This window comes from Bos grunniens, chromosome 6 (genome assembly GCF_055505025.1).
Source record: "Bos grunniens cultivar Pamir isolate PY7600 chromosome 6, Bosgru_T2T1.0, whole genome shotgun sequence".
Taxonomy (NCBI): domain Eukaryota; kingdom Metazoa; phylum Chordata; class Mammalia; order Artiodactyla; family Bovidae; genus Bos; species Bos grunniens.
The window spans coordinates 22,953,402-22,972,482 of NC_141170.1; the positions used below are offsets into that span (position 1 = coordinate 22,953,402).

General features: G+C 37.5%; 1 protein-coding gene across 1 annotated transcript in view; it reads left to right on the forward strand.

Moving 5' to 3' along the window:
* The window catches only part of ANTXR2 (ANTXR cell adhesion molecule 2), a 176,382-nt gene that overhangs the window by 27,258 nt on the left and 130,043 nt on the right, over nt 1-19,081 (forward strand). The window contains exons 8-9 of the mRNA XM_086407575.1: nt 16,203-16,263; nt 18,364-18,462. Coding sequence (XP_086263701.1) covers nt 16,203-16,263; nt 18,364-18,462 — 160 coding nt within the window. The remainder of the gene's footprint in view (nt 1-16,202; nt 16,264-18,363; nt 18,463-19,081) is intronic.

Below are 19,081 nucleotides of genomic sequence, written 5' to 3' on the forward strand. Positions count from 1 at the left end.
TTGGGAATTTTCAGTTATTTTTATAATTATACTGAAGGAGAGAAGACCTCTGTGGGTTTAGCCCCTTTGGAATTATTTTCTTTCTATCAAAGTATTAATTCAAAATTCTCCTGGTGATTAATTGGCATCTGAAAACTCTCTTTTTGTGGGTTATGACTACAGATTTCTCCTTCAAGAAATTGAGTAGTTGATTATAGGAGGAGATAAAGTTGTTGTTATATTTATTTATTCAGTTTCATTTTTAAAATTTGTATTAAGGAAACTTTTGAATGGGGTTCTCCAGGCAGGAATACTGGAGTCAGTTGCCATGATTATGTTCTTTGCAGTTAAAGATGAGAAGTTCTATATAGTCAGCAAAAACAAACCTGGATCTGACTGTGGCTCAGATCCTGAGCTCCTTATTGAAAAATTCAGGCTTAAATCAAAGAAAGTAGGGAAAACCCTTAGGCCATTCAGATATGACCTAAATCAAATCCCTTATGATTATATAGTGGAAGTGACAGATGGATTCAAGGGATTACATCTGGTAGACAGAATGCCTGAAGAGCTTTGGATGGAGGTTCATAACATTGTACAGGAGACTGAGCCAAATCCAAGAGAAAAAAAAAAAAAACACAAAGAAATGCAAGAAGGCATTGTGGTTGTCTGGGGAGACTTTACAAATTGCTGAGGAAAGAAGAGAAGTGAAAGGCAAAGGAGAAAGGGAAAGATATACTTAATTGAATACAGAGTTCCAGAGAATAGAAAGGAGAGACAAGAAGCCCTTCTTAAACGAACAATGCAAAGAAATGGAGGAAAACAATAGAATGGGAAAGACTAGAGATGTCTTCAAGAAAATTGGAGATATCAAGGGAACATTTCATATAAGGATAGAAGCAGAAGAGATTAAGAAGAGGTGGCAAGGATATACAGAACTATACAAGAAAGGTCTTCAGGACCCAGAAGGTCTCACTCACCTAGAGCCAGACATCCTGGAGTGTGAAGTCAGGTGGGCTTTAGGAAACATTACTATGAACAAAGCTAGTGGAAGTGATGGAATTCCGACTGAGCTATTTCATGTTCTAAAAGATGATGCTGTTAAAGTGTGGCACTCAATAGGTCAGCAAATTTGGAAAACTCAGCAGTGGCCACAAAACTGGAAAAGATCAGTTTTTCTTCCAATCCCAAAGAAGGACAATGCAAAAGAATGTTCAAATTACCATACAATTGTGCTCATTTCACATGTCATCAAGGCAATGCTCAAAATCCTTCAAGCTAGGCTTCGACAGTTTGTGAACCGAGAACTTCCGGATATAAAAGCTGAGTTTAGAAAAGGCAGAGGAACCAGAGATCAAATTGCCAACGTTTGTTGGATCATGAAGAAAGCAAGAGAATTCCAGAAAAACGTCTACTTCTGCTTCATTGAGTACACTGAAGCCTTTGACTGTGTGGATTGCAACAAACTGTGGAAAATTCTTAAAAGAGATGGGAGTACCAGGCAACCTTACCTGTCTTCTGAGAAACCTGTATGTGACTCAAGAAGCAACAGTTAGGAACGGAAATGGAACAATTGACTGGTTCCAAATTGGGAAAGGAGTATGTCAAGGCTGTATATTGTCACCCTGCTTATTTAACTTATATGCAGAGTACATTTTGCTTAATGCTGGGCTGGATGAATCACAAGCTGGAATCCAGATTGCTGAGAGAAATATTAACAACCTCAGATATGCAGATGATACCACTCTAGTGGCAGAAAGTAAAAAGCAATTAAAGAGCCTCTTGATGAGGTTGAAAGAGAAGAGCGAAAAAGTTGGCTTGAAACTCAGCCAAGAGTTTCAGAATACTGAGATTGTGACATCTGGTCCCATTGTATATGCATGTGCATGCTTGCTAAGTTGCTTCAGTCATGTCCAACTCTTTGTGACCCTATGGAGTGTAGCCTGCCAGGCTCCTCTGTCCATGGGATTCTCCAGGCAAGAACACTGGAGTGGGCTGCCATTTCCTTCTCCAGGAGATCTTCCCGACCCAGGGATCGAACCTGTGTTTCTTAGGTCTTCTGCATTGACAGTCGGGTTCTTTTACCACTAGGACCACCTGGGAAGCCCCCTGGTCCCATTACTTCATGGCAAATAGAAGGGGAAAAAGTGGAAGCAATGACAGGTTTTCTTTTCTTGGATTCCAAAATCACAATAGACAATGACTGCTGCCATGAAATTAAAAGATGCTTTCTCCTTGCAAGGAAAGATTTGACAGACCTAGACAGAATATTAAAAAGCAGACTTCAATTTGCTGACAAAGGTGCATATAGTTAAAGCTCTGGTTTTTCCAGTAATCATGTATGGATGTGAGAGTTGGACCATGAAGAAGGCTGAGCACTGAAGAATTGATGCTTTCAAATTGTGGTGCTAGACAAGACTCTTGAGAGTCTGTTGGACTGCAAGAAGATCAAACCACTCAGTTCTAAAGGAAATCAACCCTGAATATTCACTGGAAATACTGATGCTGAAGCTGAAGCTCCAGTACTTTGGCCACCTGATGGGAAGAGCCAGCTCATTGGAAAATACCAAAAATACTGAGAAAGATCGAAGGCAAAAGAACAGGATGGCAGAAGATGAGATGGTTAGATAGCATCACCAACTCCGTGGACATGAATTTGAGCAAAATCTGGAAAACAATGGAAGACAGAGGAGCCTGGTGTGTTACAGTCCATCGGGTTGCAGAGTCAGACGTGACTTAGTGACTGAACAACAGCAAAGTTATGTCGAAAGACTTAGCTTGAAGTTAGAAAAATTTGGGTTGTTTTAGCCACCAATCATGAACGAAGCCTCTTGTGTTTCATCTGGAGGGAGCTGATGGATATAGTTATCATCTCATTGTAGTTAAACTTCAGCTCTTTTGTCACCAAAGGAGGAGTAAGTGATCCTCAGGGAAGTCAGCATCTGGGGAAACCTTGGTGGTGACTTGGCAGAGGAGGCACGTAGACAGAGCATTGCAATCAAAGTTGCTGACACTAATGGTTGAAATTTTTATCATCATGATGGTAACTTGGGATTTATGCCTGTTTTGTAGAAACTTAAAGCAATTAAAGTACTTTCTGTCTCTTCAAGGCGGAGACTGCACCACCTCTGATAATATACAAAAGCTGTATATTGGCCTCAAATTTGAATTATCCTTTATATTTAGAATACCATCTTATCTTTAAAAATTGTATATGGTATTTAAAATAAATATAATGTATCTATTTCAGGGTACAGAACAGAGAGAAGAGAATTTCTGTCTGTTCTTTATGGTTTACCAAACTAACAGATTACACTCTACTGTGGAATGTTTTACACAAAGCGGAGCAGGAGACATGAAAGATGTGGGTTTGATCCCTGGGTAGGGAAGATCCCTTAGGGGAGGAAATGGCAACCCACTCCAGTATTCTTGCCTAGAGAATTCCATGGACAGAGGAGCCTGGTGGGCTACAGTCCATGGGGTCTCAAGGAGTCAGACATAACTGAGCCACCAACACTAATTAAATGGAAGAAATCAGAAAATTTAAATTGTTTAAATGTTTGGTGCACTGAAGGCAGAATATTCGCTAAATGGATTGATAATTTGTTTTTCCTGTAGAATTTATTTAAATCCATCTGGACTTATTAATTGTCAGTATATTAATTTCCATGAAGTTAATCTTTATGTGAGAAAAATTGATAACATGAATTTCTTGTTTACTTTTCCTCCTTTCCCTGCCCACCAAAATCCAATGACTTAATTGGCCTGGTTCCCTTATTATATAAGATATCACCTTTTGTTAATGTATAGTTTGTTTATAATTGACTTCTTAATCAGCAAGGATAGGAGTTTAATTTTGGAGCCTTCATTATAGTTTTTTTTTCATTTGTCTACAATTTTTAATGTTAAGTTATATACAGTGTAAAGAAACAATTGCATGAAATAAACTACACAAATCTTACGCATTCAGTGAGTTCTGACAAAGGCATGTACTTGTGTTCAAAAGCCCGATCAAGATATAGAACATTACTTTCATCCTAGAAAGTTCCTTCATGGTTCCTCTTAGTCAGTCTTTGCCCTCTCCACCCCCGAGGCAGCTGCTGTTCTATTTTTTTCCAGCAGAGTTTAGTTAAGCCTGTTGTAGAACTTCATATAAATGAAATCATATAGTATATACTCATCTATATAAGGCTCCTTTCACTTAGCAGAGTATTTCTGAGATTCATCTGCCCATTATGTACACTTGGAGTTTATTACTTTTTATTCCATTGTATGACTGTAGCACAGCTTGCTAAATTGTTCTCCTATATATAGACACCTAAACTGTTTCTGTTTGGGGGTATTGTGAATCAAGCTGCTGATAACATTCATGTAGAATTCTTTTTGTGGGCACATATTTTCATTTTTCTCAGGCAAATACCTAGGAGTGAAGTTTCTGGCCTGCCTATAGGATAGCCATATGTTTAGTTGTGTAATGTGCACATAAAAAGAATTTTTTTAAGCATCATTAGTCATCAAGGAGGCGTAGTTTAAAATCACAAGAAGATACCACTACATCCCCACCAAAATGGATAAAGTTTAAAAGACTGACAACGCAAATGTTGGTGAGGATGTAGAACAACAGGAAGTTTCATGTATTATTGGAGCGACTCCAACAATTTAATCACTCTGGAAAAAGTTCTAACAGTTTTCATTATAGTTTTTATAAAAAGAAGAAACACAGTAGTAGTTATAACTTTTATAACCTCGAAAACAAGGAACTGTAAAAGGCCTTTGTTATGAACATATTAACAAATAACAAATTTTCTAAAATTTGATTCAGAAAATCATTTTAATGTTCTATTTTAATTTGGAGGGAAATGCATCATCAAAATTTTTGGATTTCTATCCAGGGAAATGATACATAACTTTTTTTTTTTTGCATAACATTTTTTATACCATTGGTTTAACCTCCACTCTCAATTAGCATATATGAAGGTTTAGAATTCATTATCTCAAGGCGATACTAGTGAAAAATTTTTTGTCTTGTTCACCCTTCTTCTCCTAAATCTAATGTATTCTTTATGTTAGGGCATCGTGTTAAGCTTGGAAGAGGGGACACAAACTTAAATAAGACAAATTCTCTGTCCTAACGGGGCTGGAGAGTGACAGTTCAGGTTTTTGGATTATGGTGGTGCCCTCCAAGAATTATAAAATATGAGAATTTGGAAAAGGGAAATTTCAGTGAGTCACCCTGTATGATAAAAGTAATTCTATAATGCAATTTGTGGTAAAATGCCAATATGATTAAAATTGACAGAAGGGTGAAATAAGTTGGGTTATGTAAAGTCATGGGAGGCTCTTTATGGTGGGATCTGAACTGCACTGACAATTGGAATAGATTAATTAATTAATAGAATTAATTAGAACCTCAGAAACAACTTAGGCTGAGTGGCTGAAGCACAGGAGGGTTTGGCCTGGATTATGGAGTGATGTCAGGGATAAACATTGATAGGTAGGCTAGATCCAGATTATGGAGATCATCCAATGTTTGGCTGGTGAATTGGCACTTTTTGCATAAATAATTGAGGAACCATGGAAAATTCATTTAGAGCCTGAAATTTATAAGAAAGCAGTGGAAATTCAGGTAGGATATTCCTGTGGTAATATATGGGATGATTTGGAAGATGAAAAGCTGTATTATAAGTCTCTTGCAGTAATGCTTGTGAGACACGGTGTCAGGAAACCCAGTATAGAGAAGACAAAATGAGACTGGAAACAGGAAGACCTGAGTGCGAGTTCCAGCTCTGCCTGTGTCTAGCCATGTGACCTTCTGTGTGTCCTATAATGTAATCTTTATAATGTTCTATAATGTAATCTTTCTCATTACTCAAATGAGGATAATGACATCTATGTCATTCAGTTGTTTTGTGAATTACATGAGATAATGATTAAGAATGATCTAACTCAGAAGGGCTGGATTTTAAAGCATGTGATAGGAAGCTAGGAATGGCAAGAAGCTAGGACCATGTGGGATGGAGTTATTGATCCTTCTGTAGGGCAGTCCACTTAGAGAGATTGTCAGTGTTCTAAGTGATCAATGACTTTAGATCTAAAGAGGAGTGGTATTAGATGTGCAAGGATCACATCTAGCAAAGGGTCAAAACAACAAGGACTTCAAGATGGTATAGCTTCCCAAAGTCAAGATCTGACTGTGCCGTAGTTCTGAATTCTCAGGATTCAGGTCTAGGGTTTCCCAGGTGGCACTAGTGGCAAAGAACCTGCCTGCCAGTGCAGGAATTGCAAGAAATGTGGGTTTGATCCCTGGGTCGGGAAGATCCCCTGGCGTAGGAAATGGCACCCCATTCCAGTATTCTTGGCTTCCCAGGTGGCGCTTCCCAGTGGTAAAGAACTCACCTGTCAGTGCAGGAGAGACAAGAGACTTGGATTTGATCCCTGGGTAGGGAAAATCTGCTGGAGGAGGGCATGGAAACCCACTCCAGTATTCATGCCTGGAGAATCCCTTGGACTGAGGAGCCTGGCAGGCTATAGTGCATAGGGTTGCAGAGGGTCAGACATGACTGAAGCAACTCAGCACAGCCAGTATTCTTGCCTGGGAAATCCCGTGGACAGAGGAGCCTAGCAAGCTAAACAAAGAATCAGACATGACTCAGTGAGCACAGGTCTAGGACCCAGGGAACAGCTGAAAAAGTAGATTCAGAATTCCCATGACAAAAGCTATGTAGAACTTCAAGATTCTCCATTCTTGTTGGGGAACTCATGGTGCTATTTAGTGATTCAGAGTAGAAACCTTACTTGGTTAAGGGGGAACCACACCCCAGGGGAGCACAGGTCCTTAGCGCTTATTTCAGGCACTGGGATTGTAGGTCTTTCCCAATAAAACTAGGTCAAGGATGTCAAGGGAAGTGCCTGATAGATTCACGGCCTGGTCAGAACTATGTCAGGAACAAGGTGGGGCTGAACCACTAGGTATAAAACTGTTGGCTCTTTCTGAGCCAGGCTCTGAAGACTCCAATGAATGTTACCTGGCAATTAGTTGCTGCTGTTAAAACTGTGATGGCAGTGAAACTAGAAATAAAATGGTAAACGTGGGAAGCTTTAAAAAATTAATAGAACCTGGGAGCTCACTGGATATAGGATGAAAAGGACAGAGGGGGGAGTCAAATACAACTTCCACTCCTGATAATGTGGCCGAGCGTCTAGAAGCATTAAAAGTGAAAATTGTTTTCACAGAAGGGCCAGAGTGTTAGAGGACAGAGTGAAATTGGGCCTGGGAAGAAATCCCAGTGGGGAATGTCACTGAGGGAAGTGGAAATCCAGAGAAATGTTCAAGCCAGAAAACTGTAGACTTGAGTCGTTCTCCAGCCTCTTGATGTATCTACTCTCCTACTGCCCACAGACACAAGGATTTTATTCTGTTTTTCACTTTAGGTTAACTTTAAAATCTTAGAATGTTACATATTTATTTTTGGCTTATTGGAAAGGCAATTATAGAACTTTTATTTGAAGATGAAAGTTTATTCAAACTAGGATAGGTCAGACTAGCCTGTGAATACCACGTACTTTCCAATGCAGTGTTTCATTATGCAGTGCTGGGGAAGAGAACATTGAAAATAGAACAAAACCATGATTAGTGAATAATAGGGGAAGAATAAAAAGCAAAATAATCTGTGCAAAACCTCCCTCCCCCCCTTTTTTTTCCTCTAAAAACAAGGCCATGAGATGTCTTTTTATTTGCAGTTGGTTCCACAAATTTTTTTGATACAGTACCTCAGAAAGTATTAAGCAGAAGAGATGAATCAGTTGTGGAGCTGGCTTTATAAATAATGCCTGATCCAGAAGAATTAAGAACACTACATCCTAGGTGATGGCAGCAAATGCTAAAGTTCCTAAGTACATAATGGGAAAATAAGAGAGCCTAAACAGGAAGAACATGGTCACTCAGACGTGTAGAAAATTTAAATGAAACTGTAATAGATTGTTTATAAAGGGAAAAAAGTGCAATATACATTTCAAAAGGTAACTTCATTCCTAGTGCTGGGAATATAAGCTTCATTTGACCTTTGGAGCCAAGTTGTTTTTCTCAGCCATATCTGTTGTTGTTATTGTTATTTTTAAAAAGTATCTAAGAAAGCTGTCTGAACTATGTTTGAATGGAGTGAGAAGACATTGCAAAATCATTTTCTCTACAGGAAAATCGAAGCGGATGCCTAATAGACTACCCGATAAGACTTTAGCTTAAATACTTTTGGCAGGTTCCGCTACAGATGTTGACTGCTTAATTGTGGAATCTCTATTTATAAAATCATGGCCGGATGAAAAACCTAAAGTCTGAGCTAACTATGAAGATATATTCATAGGAAAACAACCTGAACTGGTACAACTTATGCAAAATTGGAAGTCAGTTTCTAGGACTCCCTTTAAAAAGGGACAGGCTGTAATGTGAGGCCCACTGTATGCCAGATTCTCCTGGGCTTCAGTTTATCCAAGAATTGTTAGTATTAAATGTAGATGAGGTGTCTCTTTTCATAACATCCTTCACATTAATGATAGAAATGTTGGGACTGTATTTCCCTCTGCCTCCTTTTTTTTGTCTAGTACCTAATACAGTATTGGGTAAGTAGACACTGCCCAATTCCCATTTATCAGTGAATGAATAAATAAAATCTATGCTCCTTGAAAATATTTTTATAATATAGTTATGGTGTATTTAAGCATCAGAAAAATCAACTCATCTTTTTTTTTAACCAGAGAATATTTTGAATTGTCTTTTGATTCTGCATTATTTCATCCTTTTGTTTATATTCTGCTGTATTAAGACTTTTGGTTACAAGTGACGAAAACCAAGTGTATAGTAGCTTAAGGGAAAGGAAAAGAAAGTTATTGGCTTATCTAAATAACTGGTGGTCCAGAGGAGGAAATTACCCCAGGTGCTGTTGGATCCAGGGTACCAATCCACTCCTAAGGTCTTCTCCCTTTCTAAGTTTTGCCTATGATTCTGTTTGTCTCTGGAGAAGGCAGTGGCAACCCACTCCAGTACTCTTGCCTAGAAAATCCCATGGACAGAGGAGCCTGGTAGGCTGCAGTCCGTGGGGTCGCTAAGGGTCGGATTGAGTGACTTCACTTTCACTTTTCATTTTCATGCATTGGAGAAAGGAATGGCAGCCCGCTCCAGTGTTCTTGCCTGGAGAATCCCAGGGATGGGAGAGCCTAGTGGGCTGCCATCTATGAGGTCGCACAGAGTCAGACATGAGTGAAGCGACTTAGCAGCAGCAGCATCTGTTTGCCTCATTCACTCCTTGCTTTGTTGATCATCAGAGGAAAGTTAATTGCCAAAGGTTTCAGCTTCCATGGGCCTCAATTCCATGGGCCTCAATTCCATGGGCCTCAATTCAGCTTCCATGGGCCCAATTCCTCAATTCCATGGGCCTCAATTCAGCTTCCATGGGCCCATTGTCTCAGCATCAGTTTATTCTATCCCAGTTAAGGACTCTGATTGACTCAGCTGGGTCAAGTGCTCATTCTTATAACAGATAACATAGTCAACAGACATATTTGGACCAGCCTGAATAACATGCTCACTCCCATGGTGGAAGGTTGGGAACAAGGTGCGGAAAGAGAAGGTATCATGATTGACAGCCTCACCGGAACCACATGGAATAAAGAACAATTTTCCCAGTAGAAAGGCAACACTGTTTATAGATATGTAAGGATGAAAAAATGTTAAGGATAGGGAAGAAAAATCAATAGCTATGACAGTCCACTATATTAAAATATATTTAAAATATTTTTCACATATTCTAATAAGGTACTTCATTTCTTCCTAATTCCAATTAACTAAAAAATACCAATAGAAAGTTCACTTTAAAATACTCATTTAATTTACTGAAATTTTATAATCTTGACATCTTTTGTCCAATGGTCTATTTGTATTTGCATGATAATTTTACTTAATATTATTCTTTCCATTTTCATTATTTGGTGGGGATTGTAGTATAAGGAAATAAAATCCATTTTTGATAAATGATTACAACTGTGATATTTTGTGAGAAAACTTCAGTGGTAGTATTAGGTTGCATTGCCAAAGTTAAGTGTCAAATGTTTATTTCTTAACAATCTTTTGGGCTGCAAAACAAGATAAACTTTTAGAGGCTCACTTGTTTGTGAAAGTAAATTCGGTTAAGCAGGACATTGAAAAGGGGGATAAAATGGTAAGATTTATGATTAAATGTACCATCAGTGTAAATCCCATAATTTTAATGCACTTTTAATGTAAAGTCTGTTGTTCATCCATTAAGAAAGCATTAAATGATTATTCTGAGTTTGTGCTGAACAAAAGAAAAAGAAGGAGAGGCATATAAATTTTTGTTTTGTATCACAATCCAGTTTGGGGCATATTTTTATGTTATAGTGAGAAAGGAAGACCTGCTAATATGATTTGTTATGAAAATTACAATTATAACAGGAGGAAGAACTTTAAATGTCATTTCAGTGTTTTGTTTCACAATTTGTGATATGGGCATAATTTTACTAACATTATACTCAGAACCGCTCATCTGTTATGTTTGGAGCAGAGAAGAGTAGAAGGCAATGATTGTAACTTACATTCTTCCCTAGATTTATTAGAGTAGAAGTTTGTTTAGAATTTATCACTTGTGCTTATATTACCCAAAGGGAGAAAGAATCCATATTTAGAAATGGGTCATGCTGTATTGAGCAACTGGCATTTTGAATCTCCAAGCATTAAAAAAAAACAAACACAACCAAACATGTGACTACAAGTTATAATTGTTTTCATTGAATCATTACCTCTTAAAGAAAAATATATTTGGTAGGATGTTTTACAGCTAGAGAGAAAATAAAAATTGTATCTAAATATTAAAAGGTAAAAAGCAAACAAGAAAAGATTGTGAGAAACATCTTTCCATTTGTTTTAGTTGCTTATTTTGTGTACATGTGTAGCTAATTACTAAAGCTTTATTTTTTGGGGAACTCTTTTTGGGAACTAATATTCTTCACTGATTTTTTCCTTATGAGATTTAAACTTGGACTCCTTCATATTTGGGATGAACTCCTGCTGTGCTTAAAGACTCTCAGTGAGTCAGAAAAAAACAGATTATATTTTTCAGACCTTTTTATTATCCTTACTGATATTTTCTGGCATGCTGTATGTCATGCAAATTAACAGTTTCTATTTGTTAAGGATACACTGAGGGTACTTGTAAATTATCTATAATGTTCTGTTGTATGTGATGTTATTTACTCAAAGTCAGTATTAGAAAATTATTGCTAGAATAAATATTTTGAATTTTGAATAACGTTGAAAATGTTCGAGATGTTTGGGTAGCATATTGAATTTAAGGGTGAAGAAATAATCCAGTTTGGGGGGAAATTTTTTTTATTTAGAACTGACCTTTAAAAAGGAAGTCACAGAGGAAACCATTCAATGGGATTTAATCTCATTTTTCTCATCCACATATCCTATCTAAAAATTAACCCTCTTTTTAAAAGAAGGTGCGTATCTTAAATTTCTTTCTTTTTTGTGTTTGGCTCAATGCCTTATTAGTGCCATTGGTTACCACAATTTAAACTATACAAATAAGTTTTCCTTTCCTTGTATGTGACCAAAGATGTGATTTGAAAAGCTCTTTAATTTTAAATATGTTTAACTGTCCATTGTTACACACCCTGTTTATTTGTCTTATAGTCAAGATGCTTGTTTTTTACTAGAAAGTTTTGCATTTACTCAGTTAATTCAATAAATATTAACTAAGCAGCTGCTGTTTATAACATTGTGCTGTATACTTTTTATATTAGATTGGTTTTAAATATGAGGTGTTATCATTCATTAAAAAAAGTGTTTGCCTAGTTTCATGTGGAATGGGCTCTATTCTATTTTCCAAATATAGTATCCTTACCATTACCATTTAGAAATTGGAAAAAATATAGATTTAAAAAATCTGTCTTGATGTATATTAGTTGTAGGAAATGGGCTTTTGTTTGTTTATTTAAACTGGATGTTTGGTCTTCAAATCATTAGACCTAGATATTGCTCCCAAATTTAGTATAAACTTCCAAGACACTGTAGGTGCTGAGTAATATTTTGACTTTGTTACCTCATCTTAACTAATTTCATTCTAAATTTTATCTTGGATGCAGCCCAACTACAATTCTCCACTAATTAATCTCATTTTATCTTCAATGCCAGGAGAAAAAGGCCAAAGCTATATTCATTGTATGCAGTTTTGGGGGCTATAATATGATTTACACTACTTCCTACATATTCGATATTTGTTATTATAGCATGTATTCATATGTAAACATATTCAGGAACTTACAGATCTCAATCAAAATGTGGTTTCATATGTATCTTAAAATAGCTAAGAAAGAAGAAATCAAGTCTGATGCTTTCTGGTTATTTCTGCTGTAAATGTTTCCTAGATTAATACTGTTAATTTACGTAGTTATTATTCAATACTTTTAAAGATCTGATCCTAACACTATGGATAAGCAAGATAAGAAATTGCCTTGTGGCCACTGGGATTCTTGGAAGAGTTGTGTCTCTGACTTAGCAGTGGTTCTTACATGGCCGTAAGTCTTGCCAATTCTAGCTCCAATGTACATGTCTGCCCCCTTGTTGCTCTGTATGCAAATCTGGCCTCTAGTGAAATCCTGCAACCTAAGTACATGATGCTAGATGCAGAGTCAATTGAAATTAATTTGGACTATGCCTGGAATACCCAGGGTGAAACACTATTCTGGTACTTCATTCAAGTTCAACTTCAGGCAAGGGACAGCACAATGGAATCTACTTTCATCTCCTGCCAAACATCTGTAAGAGGCCAGCTGGCAGTGTGGTCGGAGTTGACCCCTAAGGCTACATCCTGTCTTTCGGCTCACCGAAACCAACTCAGAGGAGGGCGTAAATAACCTTATCTTATCCTACCCTACTCCCTTGCCAAATAGAGAAATTCCATGTATCCATGTTTACAGAGTTCACTGAACTATTGAGAGTATTCTGATGGTCCAAATAGTGCAAATAACATATCAAAATTGTATGCAACCAGTTAGAAACAACAGAAAATAAGTAATTATAATCTGTAAGGCTGAATGCTCTTGTTCTCCCTGTAGTTTTATTCCAAACAACTCAGAAGAGAGGGATTACTTGGATTTTTATTTTCTTGTGATAATGTGTTTCAGGCTTTTTACCTTACATTTTTACAGTAATTTTATTTATTTATAGTTGTGCTGGGTCTTTTTTGCCACACGAGTGCTTTCTCTAGTTGCAGTGAACAGAGGCAATCTGTTGTGGTGTGTGGGCTTCTCATCGTAGTGGCTTCTCCTGTTGGGGAGCATGGTCTCTAGGTGCATGGGCTTCAGGAGTTGCGGAACTTGGTCTGAGTGGTTGCAGCCTGCCGACTCTAGAGCACAGGCTCAGTAGTTGTAACGCACCGGCTTAGTTGCTGCACGGGATGTGGACTCTTCCCGGACCAGGGTTCAAACCCCTGTCCCCTGCATTGGGAAGTCCTATCATACCTTTCAAAGGCAGCATTCAAAACAAATACATTTTAAATAGGACAGAAAGTTTTGATAATGAGAAAGGACAATGACTGTTATTATAGAGATTAAATATATCAAACCATCTTTAGGCATTTCACAATTTGGGATAATGAGCTGAAACATAGATCTTTTACACAAAGTAACAGAATTTAGAATTCTATATCTTTCGGCCTCTTTTTTAATTATAGATTTTTTTTTAATGATTTATAAACACAGGTCTTGCAGACAGTCTTGGATATACCATCAACCTCTCTGCCCAGACCTCTCCCCACTGGAAGGTCACACTTTTACCTCCAACCCAATCTGTACCCTGTGGGCTCAACTGTTGGTTAAAAACCTTTAACAACCCTGTGGTTCACAAATACAGGAGGGAAAGAAACTAAGAAAAACAGTCACAGAGGGACAGACCTCCCTCAGGAAGACATGTAGGCAGAGACATTATTTTCCAACATTGGCATCTCATTTATGTAAAAACATAAATTCACTTTATTGTGCTTTATCTTAGTCCTTTTATGATTGTTGATTTGCTTACTAGACATTTTTAGTATTCTCATTAATCAGTACGTTTGGTCTTTATTCTCTAAGCAGTTTTTTTTTTTTTTTTTTGGTTGTACTGCGAGTACAAAACAATGTGGTCCTCCTGGAAGGCTTGCACAGTATGAGATCCCATGTCTATGCTCTAAGAGTTTGTGTTCTAATAGAGGGGGTGATTCAACACTCAGAACATTTTTCTGTAATGCTTATAAAGGTGTGCCTAAAATAACTAGAATAGTAAAAGGATTATCAGCTCTAAGATCAGTCAGTCTTCTCAATAGGATTTAGTTTCAAGTAAATTCTTTGAAGAATTGTTGCCAGCCAAAATAGATTTGGGGGGTTTATGCTGTCTTTGGAAGGAATGATGCTAAAGCTGAAACTCCAGTACTTTGGCTACCTCATGTGAAGAGTTGACTCATTGGAAAAGACTCTGATGCTGGGAGGGATTGCGGGCAGGAGGAGAAGGGGACGACAGAGGATGAGATGGCTGGATGGCATCACTGACTTGATGGACGTGAGTCTGAGTGAACTCCGGGAGTTGGTAATGGACAGGGAGGCCTGGCGTGCTGCAATTCATGGGGTTGCAAAGAGTCGGACACGACTGAGTGACTGAACTGAACTGAACTGAACTGATGCTTTCTTTTGACCTTCCATTTTCATGGCTCAGTTCTCACTTTTATCTCAGACTGGTCAAACCTGGAGCAATAATGCACCTATTTTGTTAACTGGAAGCTTTTTAGCTTCTTACTCTTTTGGCAAAACTTTTGTATTCTATTCCCTTCAGAGTCTTGTTATCTGAATTATGTCAAACAGTTTAAAGATGTTAGTGATTTGAGATTCTTTCTTTCCAAGAGGGCACATTAACTTTTGAGAGTGATCCTCAATTCTTAAATGAACAAAGGTACTTGCTCTTCAAAGGAGTGAGTGCTGATTATCAGAGATAGAATAGCAGACCAAGAGTTGTTGAGGCCCTGACAGTCTTTGGGTGACGGTGGAATCTCTTTGATCATTTCGGAGTTTAAATAGATCTCACTCAGAATTTCTCAGTTATAGTATTTTACTCCTCAATCAGTATGTGAAAAGTGGATTCTCTGGGAAATGACCCTAAAAAGTACAAATGTACCCTCTTTCCGAGGGGCATATTCAGCAACAAAAATCCCATGATTTGACCCGCTGATTTTTAGAGTCTGACAGTTTATATTTCTACTGTTACTAAAGAAAGCAGGGAAAGCATTTCTGTATCCTGCCACAGTCCTTCCTTCCTGTTTTAGTTATGAACAGGAGACGCTAGAAACTACTGTACATCGTCTGTCCTTAACTTCCAGCAAGAAAGGAATGTCTTTCAAAGATCATCTGGAACTTGTCTGCCTTTGCTAATGTAGTGCAGAGCAGCTCTAAAAATAAAGACAGGATTGTTGAGTCCATGAGGAGCAGCTTATTTCATCACTGTTGTTTTTCACTTGTAGCCTTGTGCCTTGTATGGTGGTTTCTGTCTCTCAGATCACGCTAAGAAGAGCTGTTCTGTTCCTGTGCTCTGGGAATGCTAGAGTAGAGAGTCTGTGCTTTTGAGAATAATATTTGGCTCATACAAGGGGCCTGTGTTCTGCAAGTGTAATGTTTGATGCATATAAGGAGGATTAGCATCCATGGGAATTGAGGCAGAGAAATTGAATAGAAATGCCAGAGTCAAATAAAGAAGTGTTTATTTATTGATATTATGTTGAATCTTTTAATAGAAAATGTTAAATTAGCATAATTAAATAGGAGGTCTGATTTTGCTATCTTGTTTTTGCTTGATGGGAAAGTTAGCGTTGATTTTATGGCTATTGAGAAATTTTAGTTATCTTTTCATATCCAAGGCTCCCAGACTTTAGAGCAACAACTCCTTTTATCTGTGCTTATCTGTATTTATTCTAATCAAATAAGCATTCCTACAGAATGCAGTCTTGAAATATATACTAGAAGATGACACAGAAATTTCATAAGAGCTTGGTAGCTGTATATGTGGCTAATAATTTTTCTCTGCCATTTATTGTAAAGGGAGGACTGCAGATTATTAGTAATCTTATGATTCATTTTGCATATTATGATTAAGTTACATATCTTGGTCTTCTTTTTTATTTCCTTTTTAGATACTAGCTCAGTCATGCACTGAAATCCTGGAATTGCGGCCCTCGAGTGTCTGTGTGGGGCGTAAGTAGTTTGAATTTAAAAATACCTTGTAAGAAATTGTACTTTTTTTCCTAGTTAAAATATATGATTTGAAACTCATGTTGGAAAGAGAATAGCAAAATTAATTTTTTGGCATCTTTTTCTGCAAGAATTTTTAAATAATTCCTTGAAATATTTCTATTTTAAATTCAAATTTTTAAGATTGGAGTGTTATTTTAAATAATGAACATATTGTGTGACAGGCTTTTAAAATCTTCTGTATATTTAGTTCATGTTTGAGACCTTTCTTATGACAAGTAAAATAAAATAGGAAATTTTCTCTTTTATCTGATTATACAAACAGGCATGTATCTGTAGACTGAGCTCCATGCTCTTATGACCTGGCCAAAGTACGTCCCTGCCAGCTCACGGTGGATGGCAGGAAAGAAGCAGGTGGCTTGATCAGCTGGTGCTAAAAAACAGACTCAGGTTTTAGCACTTTCAAGCCATCCAACCCAAAGAGAGTGGGATTCTCTGTGGCCTATATAATTTCTTCAAGTTTTAACCTGGAGTTCATTTTAACCCAACTTTTCTTTCAAAAGTTAAATATTGGCTCTGGTGGCCTCCCACCTGCTGGACATGGGATGAGGTTCTACATCTTTTAGTGTTCTGTGCTCTTAGTCGCTCAGTCGTGTCCGACTCTTTGCGATCCCATGGACTGTAGCCTGCCAAGCTCCTCTGTCCATGGCCATTCTCCAGGCAAGAATACTTGAGTGGGTAGCCATGCCCTCTTCTAGGGGATTTTCCCAACCCAGGGATTGAACCCAGGTCTCCCGCATTTCAGGCTGATTCTTTACCGGCTGAGCTGCTAGGGAAGCCCAAGAATACTGGAGTGGGTAGCCTATCCCTTCTCCAGGGGATCTTCCTGACATATGAATCAAACCAGGGACTCCTGCATTGCAGGCATCTTTTAGACCCACCCTTCCTTAATGATTACTGAGATGTTTAAGAGGAATAGTGCATTTGAACATTCTAGAGTGGGATGGTGGTCTTTGCATTTATAATTTGGCCTAATCCTTACAACACTATTCAGCAGTTTTATAATCCTGGATTCACAGATGGGGAAACTGAGACAGAAATATATTCAGTAGTTGCTATTAGTAAATGTCCTGTTAGATTCTTGTCTGTCTGACTCCAAAAGCTCATGTTCTTTTTCTGAGTCACATTTTACATTTCACTTGCACTTTATTGTAACTTATAAGAACATTCTTTATATTCAATAACACACTGAATGAAGAGTGGCATGGCAGCATTTTCTTCCACAGTTAATTATTAGATATGTGTTAGATTATCTTGGGTAGGGGGTCTCTGAAGAGGATTGAAAGTTAATTACTATTAAAAGAATTGACATATCTTCTTACAGCTAAGCAGCAAAGATATAAACATTTAAACTTTTCTTCTAGCATATTATTTCACTCTCTAACATTTAGTGACTGCTCCTCTTACACAGAGTATGAGTCAAATCAACTTCTTTTACTAATTGGCCACAGATTATTATTAGTCCAAAATGCCTGACTTTTGAAGAGTTACAAGTCTGTATGCAACAAATTAAAAGTAGGATTAGATATGTGAAGAAGCCGTTAAAGAAGAACCTCTGTCTGGGGTGTCATAGGTTAAAGAAATTACAACACGCGACTGTTCTAAGAACCAGGTAAAATGAGGCATTAACTTCTTCCCATTCTCATACCTCAGTACCTAAGACAAGAGGAAAACAAAGGGTTTTCTTTCCTACAGATATTTTCCTCAGGATGGAATTTGGGCAAGTTTGTACAGTATCTGTCTGGGATGACTGTTGTGCTTCAATTCTATTGGTCAATTACACTTCAGTTCTTTTTGGTTATTATTGGAAAACACTTCGTTCAAAATGTAAAATAATGCATCTCTACCTGGCAGCGAAGGGCATCTCCACTGTATTTCCTTGGAAGGTCTAAGAAAACTAGTAAGACCATGTCTTTTGTTATTAGTTGACCGAATAGTATTAAAAAATTCGTTGCACCTTGATGCTTTTGATTCAAGTGATGCTTTTTGTTGTTGTTCTTGAAAAGTAGCATTTACATTTTGTATTCTTCCTTTTACTTCTAGAGGAATTTCAAGTTGTTTTGAATGGAAGAGGATTCAACCTGGGGAGTCGGAAAGGCAGTGTTCTCTGTACTTACACTGTAAATGAAACATACACGATAAGTATGTCTCCATAATTTCCGTATTGCTTTAATATCTGTGCAGTATTTCAGCATGAAGTATTTTTGTCAGCTGAAACCAGCAGTGCTATATTTTTTTTAATCAGTAAAGAAAGGAAGTGCAATAATAATGCAAGTAGTAGTAATAGTTACTTAATAGTTATTTAATAATGGCAACAGTTGTTCATAACTTATTAAATGCTGGACTGTATCTGAAGTATCCTCATTATACAATTTATGGCCTTGTGGCTGAAAGAGTCGTATAACTTGTCTGTGATTACGCAACTAATACTGGGCAGAGCTGAGAGTTGAACCCAGTTTTCTCTGTGTGGACTATCCCCACCCCCTGATTTAATCGTCTCTTTCTCCACATTTGTTTCTTGTCACTCTTGCTTGAAAGTCTACCAGTCTTGGACTACTTTACTACTTATTACCTCATTTTATTGTCACTTTCTGTCTTTGTCTAATTTGCAACTAAGTTGTCAGCCAGTTTCCTGAGGACAGACTTCTTGCCTTAAAGATATGTCTGTAATGTCTCCCTGGTACAGTATTTGTTGGTGATTATCATATTTAAGGAATTAAATTTCACTTTGCCTAGCTTGACTTTCAAAAAAGCAGATGAG